Below are 9,578 nucleotides of genomic sequence, written 5' to 3'. Positions count from 1 at the left end.
TGCGCGTCCCTTTTCGCGTCACGTGCTGGGGGACGCAGGAAGGCAAGTGGGAGGGAGAAGGCGCGAGAGCGAGCGCGAGAGGGAAAAGGGGAGGGGGGAGGAGGGAACCTTATATCACGTGACAGGGGCGGCGCGGCCCGGGGTGTCAGTGTGGAGGAGACTGAGGTAAAGTTGGGAGCGCAGCGGCGTTGGCGGCGGCGGCGGCGGCAGCGGCAGCGCGGCGGGGCCGGGTATTGTCCGCGGCCCCTTTAAATCCGCGTTCCCCCTTTTACCCTCCCTCCTTTCTCCCTTACCCCCGCCGTATACCCCTCCCTCGGTAGGCCCCCCCGCACCGTGTTTCCCACTGTACACCCCCCACCTAGTCGTGCGAGCCCTGGCGCCCCCCCCTCGAGTCGGCCGCTGGAGGTTTTGTTTATGGTTGGGTTCGCGGCCTAGTGGGCCGCGCCAGAGCCGGGGCCTCGATTTGGGAGCGTGGCCGGGGCGGGGCTTGGGGCAGTCGGCGGCGGGGGGGGGCCATGCGGTAGAGCCTGAGACGGGGGAGAGCGAGAAAGAGCGCGAGTGAGCGAGGCCTGGGCTCCGCCTGAGGTAGGGCCCTCTCTTTACCCTGGCCGGTTCCTGTGGAGAAGACGAGAAGGCCTCCTCCCTTTCCAACCCTCTGCGGGCCCCCTCTGATCCGGATCCGGCCTGGTTTAGGGGTGGCGGGGAGTGGGGGGAGGGAAGACGATGGGGTGGAGCTGCCCCAAACTCCCCCATGTGGCCCTCAGTTTGGAGTGCGGAGGATTAATTTGTTCCGGGTGGGAGGTAAGGAGGCGATTGGCCCTGTGAGCTCCCGATGTGGTGCTGAGCGGGGTGAGCCTCCCATCCTCCACGCGTGGGCTTGCGTCCCCTCTCCGTTTCCAGCCTCTTTGTCAGCTCCTCTTATTACCCTTTCTTTCTCACCGCCCCAGCTCTTGGAATATATTTTTTGCTGCTGTCTTTAGCTTCCTGTTGTCCATACTGTTGTTTTGGGTACCCCAAACAATTATGGTGTTATCTGGGAAGCTGGGCATGGGAGGCCCCCCATAGGGTATATTACGCCTAAGGGACGTCACTAGAGCAGTGGGGTATTTGATCACTCTTCTCATAATGGAACAGGAATCCCAAATTTCTTCAGACCCTTCACCTTGTGGGCAGTCCTTAAATTGCTTTGCAAACTGATGTCACAAATAGGCTGCTCCTTTTCCACTGTTCTTGAAATGTAGCCATCTCTGGTGTAGGATATTGTGAAAGAAAAACACCACAGTAACAGGCCTTTTTTGTTGTTGTTATTGTTATCCTTTTTGCCTTTGACTGTCCCTGATTATTAGATGGTGAAATCGTGTTTTGTTTTGTTTTTTGTCTCCTCCCCATTCACTTCCACCGCCCATCTTCTGCTTTGGGGATGGATATCTGATGTGACTTGCTGGGATGTGATGAGGGTCATTGACAACCCGAATTCCTGGAGAACTAAAACGTTTTGGCCGTGTATAGGTTGATAAAACTGCTTTTGAGATCCTGCAACCATTGTCCTTAAAAAGATTAGGCTCTCCCGGTGATTATTTCCGTTGTGAACGGGAAGTCGGAAAGTGTTGCTGGCATGAAAACTGATGATGAAAGACCTTAAAATGTACTGTTTTGATTATGATTTTTAAAGCCCCTTCTTGCCAAAATGTGTCCTAACTGGGAAGTACTCTTTTTTAAATTAGGTTCAAGTTGATGGGGAAGGAGTTGCAGGGGTAATTTCCACAGAGCATCTAGGGGAATTAATTGCTCTTTTAGAAGTAGCAAGCCTTACCCACCCCGTCCAGCTTCAGAGTTTCTGAATTGTTTCCCAAATTAGATTGTAAGCTCCCTGAGGGCAGCAACCAAGTCATATTGCTTTTGTATTTACTAAAATACTGGACACATAGTAGATACTCAATAAATACTTGTTATTTATTTTTTTCTGTAAAATTTCTCTGGCTATTTTTTTAAGTAGCTGGTTTTCAAAAAATGGTCAAGGGCACTCCTGTGTTGAAACCTGTATTTGTTCCTGCACTATTCCCTTGTCTCTAGTACTTCTCACCTACTTTCATTAAATATTTTTATGCTATATGAAAGAGTACTTAACGAGATTCCTCACCTCTACTGTGATAACTTTGGGTATGTGTCTCTTTACTACTAAAAGGCTACTAATTCTGTGCCCTCCAGTGATCCATCCCAGATCACTTATTTTTGACCTGTTGCTCAGTGTTGCTACTACATAGGTGGTAAAATTTTGTTCGTCACACATTTCAAAGCACTTATAAGAGAGAAATGGAAGTTAATAGAATGATCAGGAGGTTCCCCTCCTCCCCTTTCCTAAGTAATTAATGTGGGTTTTGAAATGACTAATGTATTTGGGCTGACAGGTACTGTACATGCAATTGTCCTTACAGGTAGTCATGAAATTCTACTTAACAACTCATGCTCACAAATGGAAACACATGTGGAGTAGAACACAATCTATATTTTTTAAGTTCTAGGAGAGGCTATTCCCATGGTTAGAATCTTCATCTTTGAGCCAATTACAATAATGCCTATAGTTTTCCTCTAGGTATTTTCTTTTTTTTTTTTCTGTTTGATTTGAATCTAGGTACTTGGTTGAACGACACTTGATTTTTTGTAAGTTAAGTTTTGAAACTTGACAATAATGGCAGCCTGGGAAAATGGACTTCTGGGTATCAAATAATCCTGTACTATCTAGACACATTTACAGGCCTTTTTGTGCACCTGTGTAGGGAGAAGAGGTAATGGTTAAAAATTAGCCCCAAAGTTTCCTTAAAAATCTTTCTTGGTGATAGGGAATGTAGAACTCTTAATTCTTAATGACTGCATCAAACAATAAAGATCTATGTGACACATTGACCCAATTGGGTGAAGGATTTATCCACAGGGAAGTTCGCTTTCTTTGTGACCCAAGAAATAGGTGAAATTCACTCTCAATAGTTCATGCTTGCGTATTTCTTTAGAAACCCAACCTACCTGTCCCTCAAATCTGGCAATGTCTTCTGGGCAGCCTAGAATTACCCTATGTGAAGTTTTATTAATGAAAAATAAATAATATAGAGCAGAAAAGTATAAACTTGTCCTCTTTGGAATGGAATAAAATATGCAGAGTAACCTCCTTTTGAGCAATCTATATTATGAATGTTTTCTTTGTTTGCTAAATACAGCAACTGAGATTGCATTATCAAACAAAGTATGAATGAAGGCAACAAATTCAGTAGAATCTTTGCTTGTTGGAAGTGTTGTAACAAAAACTGATCTGGTTTTGGGAAGGCCCTGTGTGTTCCTTGTCTCTTTAAAGACTCAACAAAGTCATCTTGCTGGCAATAATGTCTCAAGTTTAAAATGATTTCCCAGAAGGACTTTCTTCCAAATAAAACTTTGTGCCAAATGCTTTTGATTTGGGACAAATTTGGGATTCTCTGTATATTAAGGTGAGTGGTGGAGGGTAATTGCCATTCTGGTTTCTTGGAACTTCGGACTTAGGAAACCAACATAAGCAGCCACAAAAGCAGGGTGCTGGAATTATTATCCAAGGAACTGAGATTCTGAGCAGGCACTGGGGTAATACATGCCTTGTGGAAAGTTGCGGGAGCCCCTGCACCATACTGAGGGACAGAAACTTGAGGGAGAAAGGGTAGACTTGAGCTTGTCCTTTCCCAAATGATGGAGGACACATGCAGCTTATGTTTAAAAGGTTGTAAGATAGGTAAAGCTGTTTTCAAAGGTAGGTTGAATACAGCGTTTTAAATTGTTTTTATTTGAAGTATAGGCTGATCCCCTTCCTGGAAGGCTTTTGTTTCCAGGCTTTACTGATTATTTTTCCTTCTGTCAGAGGGACTTTATATTTTCACTTATGGGATGACTTGATTCTTAACATTGTTTTGCTAACTATCAAGATAGCAAAACTTAACAAAGCCTGCTTATAAGGGACTGTAACCAAATTGTGCCCATAACTTTAAAATAAGCAAACATCACTTAACACATGTTTTATACATTTATTGTTCTGCAAAAATGGATTAGTACCCTAAAGAATTCATCAGACTATAAATGTCTCAAGAACAGGTGCATGTTGGTTTCTTTGAAGAAATGATAGTGGTGAAGGCGCTGATGAAAAAGGTTGAAAACATTTTACCTGCATTTAACATCTAAACTTTTTTTTCTTCTTTTTTTTTTTTTTAAATCTTTCAGTATTCTACCTTGTAAATACTGTTATTTGTATATACTGTAAATGATGACGTCGGTGGGCACTAACCGAGCCCGGGGAAACTGGGAGCCACCTCAAAACCAAAACCAGACACAGCACAAGCAGCGGCCCCAGGTAAAGAACCCAAGGGCTATGGATCCATGGGGTAGCCTTGAGGTTGATACTGGTTTACATCTAGTACAGCAACGTTCTATGCTTTGGGTTATTAGTTTGGGTTCTTTATTCTTATTTTCTTATCCTTTCCTCTTTTCACTTGGGGCCTAATAACTGTTAATGACACTCTGTGATGCAATGTGCTTATTTTTATTGTTAATTTACTGCATTATGAGGCTTGGAAAGAATGGGTCCTGTGCTTTGTATCTCTAAGATAGCAGTTTCCTTTATTCATCTGGGTTGTTTCAGCAATATATTTCTCATTTCCTAGAATTTCCACTTTGACATCTCTTTAGCCAGTCTTTGTCTTGCCACCTTTTCCTTTCCTTTGCTCTTGTTTTCCCTAACTGGTCTTTTATTTTCCTCTCTCGTCTCATGGAGGCCTAATCTGATTTTTCCTTTCCCATGAGGAGTTAGCGTCTTTACTGTGTTCCTTTAAGATTAACAAATGAAACACTATAGAGTATTGCACAGTTTTAAAGAATAAATTAACCTGGGCGCTGAGGTTTATGAGGTTTTGGGTTTTTTTTTTAATTGAATTTAGATGTATTTTTTAATAACCAGTTCAGTATTTGTTGGCACCTAATATGAATGAATCAGTTATATTTGGTTATGGTCAGATAAATATGTCAGATTAGAACTTTCTCTTATCCATTTTTCTTTTACTTCTCTTTCCAGGTGAATTTCTAGCAGAATTCTAGTATTTATCTCAGCTGGGGCTAAAATTTCTGACATCTTACAAGCATACATTGGATTCTTGGGGGATATGCTCAGTGTATCCTCAGACTAAACCTTATGCTTTTCTCATCCCTAGGGAATAAGAGAGTGACAGTGATCATTGCAGGAACAGGGTTTTCACATGACTTTGCAAATACATGAAATTGAATTAAGGCACAGATGTTTCAAAGTGGTGTTTGATCCCAAAATGAGTCTCTTTAACTGTGGACATAAAAGCTCCGTGCTTTTTTGGAGAAAGTAGTGTGAAATAGTGACAGCTTAACTCTATGTTGTTGTTTTGTTCATTTAAGCATCTTATGTGGTGGAAAGAGCCTAATGGCTATATAGTCCATGAGGTCACAAAGAGTCGGACACGACTGAGCAACTGAAGTGAAGTGGTGGAAATGTTTTATTACTTGGTCATGTGTAACAGGGAGAAGGAAATTGGGGTGGGAGATGGTGCATATTGATTGTTGTTGTTCAGTTGCTAAGTTGTGTCAGACTCGTTTGCAACCCCATGGACTGTAGCCCACCAGGCTCCTCTGTCCATGGGATTTCCCAGGCAAGAATACTGGAGTGGGTTGCCATTTCCTTTTCCAGGGGATCTTCCCAACCCAGGAATTGAACCCGAGTCTCCTACTTGGCAGGTGGATTCTTTGCCGCTGAGCCACCTGGGAAGCCCAGTGGACTGTGTTGGTCCCTCTCATTTCTCTAAACTGTTGTCTCTTGATCTTGCTTTTTAGGCCACTGCAGAACAAATTCGACTTGCACAGATGATTTCGGACCATAATGATGCTGACTTTGAGGAAAAGGTGAAACAAGTGAGTGTATTTTTGATTTGTCTTAATTTGTGGGAAAAAACATAAAGATTAAAGCGCAGTTAATAGGATTGATGCCTACCGGGATACTTTCCACTTTAGGTATTATAAGAATTTTAACCTGAAATATAATAGGTTAAGCCAATACATGAGTGCTTTTATTGTGTGATTTACTGTGCCCCTTTGGACAGATACCGTGTTCAAAGAGATTTTATCTTAATTTTAAACTCTTTTTTGAATGACTTTATTAGTACTGTTGTACAGTAACATTGAGCATTTGTGGTATCTAGGAAATATGGAGACTCATGGTATACTGAAGCCTGTGTGTTTCTGCATTTGATTCTCTATTAGATACTTTATTGTTCGATTGTTTTATAAATACTTTTGCCCCATCCTTAATCACAGGTGTTAGTATTTTGCTTTTGGAGCTAGAATGTCAAAATTCTGCATGTTTTGCTTTTTTAAACCTAATTCTTTCAAACTCAGCTGTGTCTTCTCCCTTTCCTTCATCTGTTTTCCTTTTGTGGGGAGTGCAAGCTTGTTCATAATGGTTGTTGATCTTTCTCTTTCAGCTGATTGATATCACAGGCAAGAACCAGGATGAATGTGTCATTGCTTTGCATGACTGCAATGGAGATGTCAACAGAGCCATCAATGTACTGCTGGAAGGAAACCCAGATACGGTAGAGTGCTAATAAAGTGTTCTGGAAAGTGGGTCCCTGGTTGAGAGGCTAGTAAATTCCAAAAATAGCAAGTGGGGTCAACTTAAAGCATACTCTCTTATTCTCCAAATAAAGCAAGGAAGTGTCTTTATATTTGCTGGAGGTTGCAAACACTTAAAATTTTGTGCAATAAATAGAACAGATAAAATCAGTTTCTTTTAGTTGGCCTGGCATAATTGTTGATTCTAGGCTAATGACTACTTTCAAGACTTGGTTAGTCTTGAGTAAAGAGTTGCTGCTAAATAGCCTTAGTTACTAATAGATTTATTGCTGTTGAACAAAGCCACAGCCCTTCCTGGATTCTGATTTCAGAACAGTCCCACCAATATTAGCTTTACATTTCACAATACCTTTTTTTTTTTTTCACAATACCTTTTTATCATGTGAACTTATTTTTGTTGAAGTAGCAGAGAAAGAAATCTTTTTAAAAAATTATTTTTTTCATGAATTTTTGGCTGCTCTGGGTCTTTGTTACTGTTCTCAGGCTTTCTCTAGTTGTGGAGAGGGGCTGTTTTTCATTGAACTGTGCAGGCTTCTCACTGTGGTGGCTTCTCTTGTTGCAGAGCACGGGCTCTAGGCACACAGGCTTTAGTAGTTGCAGCGTTCGGGCTCAGTAGTTGTGGCTCGAGGGCTTAATTGCTCCGATGCATTTGGGATCTTTCCAGACCAGGGATCCAACTCATGTCCCCTGCATTGACATATGGGTTCCTAACCACTGGATGACCAGGGAAGCCTGAGAAACAAACTTTACAGCTTGTTGACCATTCCTGGAGATGGTAGAGGATATTGGAGGAACTCTTGCCCTGGAATTTAGAGTTGATTTCACCTTTTCCTTTCCACTTAATGAGAATGCTGTGTTTTGTTACTGTCTTACTATTGTATCAGACTGTTATGTCCTTTAAGAATAGGATTGTGCCTTACTAAATAATCTTTGGGATGTTCTGCAGTGTTTAGTAGAGACCTTTATTATTAGTTTTTTAAATGAGCAGTGTATCATTTGAAGTAATTTTCATTTTGTTGATCTTACTCAGGGGATTTTTGGTTGAGATGGAAAACCAGATTTCATCCTTAGATTAACTGATTCATGTTACAGTGTTACTTTAGCTGAATGTTGGAGGTTTGTCAGTGTCTTTGAGACAATGGGAAATAACAGTGAAAACTGTTTTTAGTCATTGAATTTAGATATGTAGATTTTTTTTCTTTAAAGGTGTGGTCCTAGATTAAGTTTTACAATTATTGCTTTTGTTTGAAAATTACTACCCGAATAATCAGATAGCAGTTTTGGTTCATTTTGAGTTTACTCTGGAGTAATTGCCTCAAGATTTTTCAGGGAGTAGGATGGAGAGGAAGTAGGACTACTTATGCTTTCTAAAAGTATATATATATTTTTTGAGACGTCACTGGAAGTTCAGCGGTTAAGACTCCAAGCTCCCAATGCGCTGGCCGTGGGTTTGATCCCTAGTTGGGGGATAAGGTCCTGCATGCTGCATAGTGCAGAAGAAAAAAAAATGTGAAAAAATTTTATTTTGCACAAGTCACATTTTGTTTCACCTTCTAGTACTAGAAGTCTGACCTCCTTCCACAGTATTAAAAAAAATAAGCTAGAGAATGTAGGTTTATGCCCCAAATAAACCAGCAACTAGTGAAACCAGTGGCAATCAGTCAGCTGCCAGGAATGTTGCATGTATTTGGGTGGATGAGATCATATCAGAAAACTAGCAGTGCCTTTGGGCAAAGCATAGTAATTCTTTTTATGTATAGAACCCATCTGGTGCCAGCAGCTGATAAATAATCAGAGAGAAGCCAAAAGGCGACAGGTTTCTGAAACCTTCCAGGTTTTGATACAGATTAGCACAAACTCTTAAGGACTAACTGTTTTGAGTCTCATTTCCAGAGTTCCTGATGGCAGGTTTAGGTATGAGGTTACTATAATTTATGAATTAAAGCTACTATGAGCATAAAGTGACCTACAACTTAATGTGGAATCAGGGTGGGTTGGAAGAATAGGCAACACGGTACTGCTAGGTCCTAGGTGAAGAAGTGAAGTGAAGTCGCTCAGTCGTGTCTGACTCTTTTCGACCCCATGGACAGTAGCCTATCAGGCTCCATCGTCCATGGGATTTTCCAGGCAAGAGTACTGGAGTGGGCTGCCATTTCCTTCTCCAGGGGATCTTCCCAACCCAGGGATCGAACCTGGGTCTCCTGCATTGCAGACAGATGCTTTACCGTCTGAGCCAGGTGCTAGGTGGATGCTTAATATTTTTTTTGGCCAAGCTGTGTGGCTTGCAAGGTCTTAGTTTCCTGACCAGGGATTGAACCTGTGTCCCCTGTATTTTAAGGCAAATTGTTCACCACTGGACCACCAGGGAAGTTCCTTTAATATAGTTATGTATTTAGTTATTTATTTTTATTTGGTCATGCTGGGTCTTCAGTGCTGCTTGAGGGTTTTTCTCTAGTTGGGGCAAGTGCGGACAGCTCTTTTGGTGCATGGACTTCTCATTGCGGTGGCTTCTCTTGTTGCAGAGCACAGGCTCTAGGCACACAAACTTCAGTAGTTGCAGTGTGTTGGCTTAGTTGCTCCGTGGCATCCTTTAGTATAGTTTTAAATTTACTTATTTTGAACTTAAAGATGTTTAAATTGTGGTGAAATACACTAGAGGAAATTGACCAATTTAACCATTTTAAGTAAACAATTCTTTGTCACTAAGGACAGTCACAGTGCTGGACAGCCATTCTTGTTGTGTAATCACCAAGTTGTGTCTGACTCTTCTGCAACCCCCTGGACCGTAGCCCGCCAGCTTCCTCTGTCCACGGGGTTTCCCAGGCAAGAATACTGGAGTGGACTGCCTTGACCTCCTCCAGGAGGTCTTCCTGATCCAAGGATCCAAACTGTGTCTGCTGCTGGGCAGCAGACTC

General features: G+C 41.9%; 1 protein-coding gene across 36 annotated transcripts in view; it reads left to right on the top strand.

Annotated features, from left to right (window-relative positions):
• UBAP2L (ubiquitin associated protein 2 like) overlaps nt 1-9,578 on the top strand; it is a 47,955-nt gene that overhangs the window by 634 nt on the left and 37,743 nt on the right. For 25 of the 36 annotated variants that reach the window (XM_061405115.1, XM_061405083.1, XM_061405106.1 and 22 more), the window contains exons 1-4: nt 145-230; nt 4,237-4,366; nt 5,866-5,943; nt 6,513-6,623. In XM_061405115.1, the coding sequence (XP_061261099.1) occupies nt 4,277-4,366; nt 5,866-5,943; nt 6,513-6,623 (279 nt within the window). In that variant the 5' untranslated portion in view covers nt 145-230; nt 4,237-4,276. Of the gene's footprint in view, nt 1-17; nt 43-82; nt 231-402; nt 586-4,236; nt 4,367-5,865; nt 5,944-6,512; nt 6,624-9,578 lie in introns of those variants that run through there. The other 11 variants (XM_061404876.1, XM_061405054.1, XM_061405005.1 and 8 more) reach the window with 7 other exon arrangements.

The sequence above is a fragment of the Bos javanicus genome, chromosome 3 (genome assembly GCF_032452875.1).
Source record: "Bos javanicus breed banteng chromosome 3, ARS-OSU_banteng_1.0, whole genome shotgun sequence".
NCBI lineage: Eukaryota > Metazoa > Chordata > Mammalia > Artiodactyla > Bovidae > Bos > Bos javanicus.
Note: the sequence above shows the minus strand (reverse complement) of the source record. Positions and strands in the feature narration are given on the sequence as shown.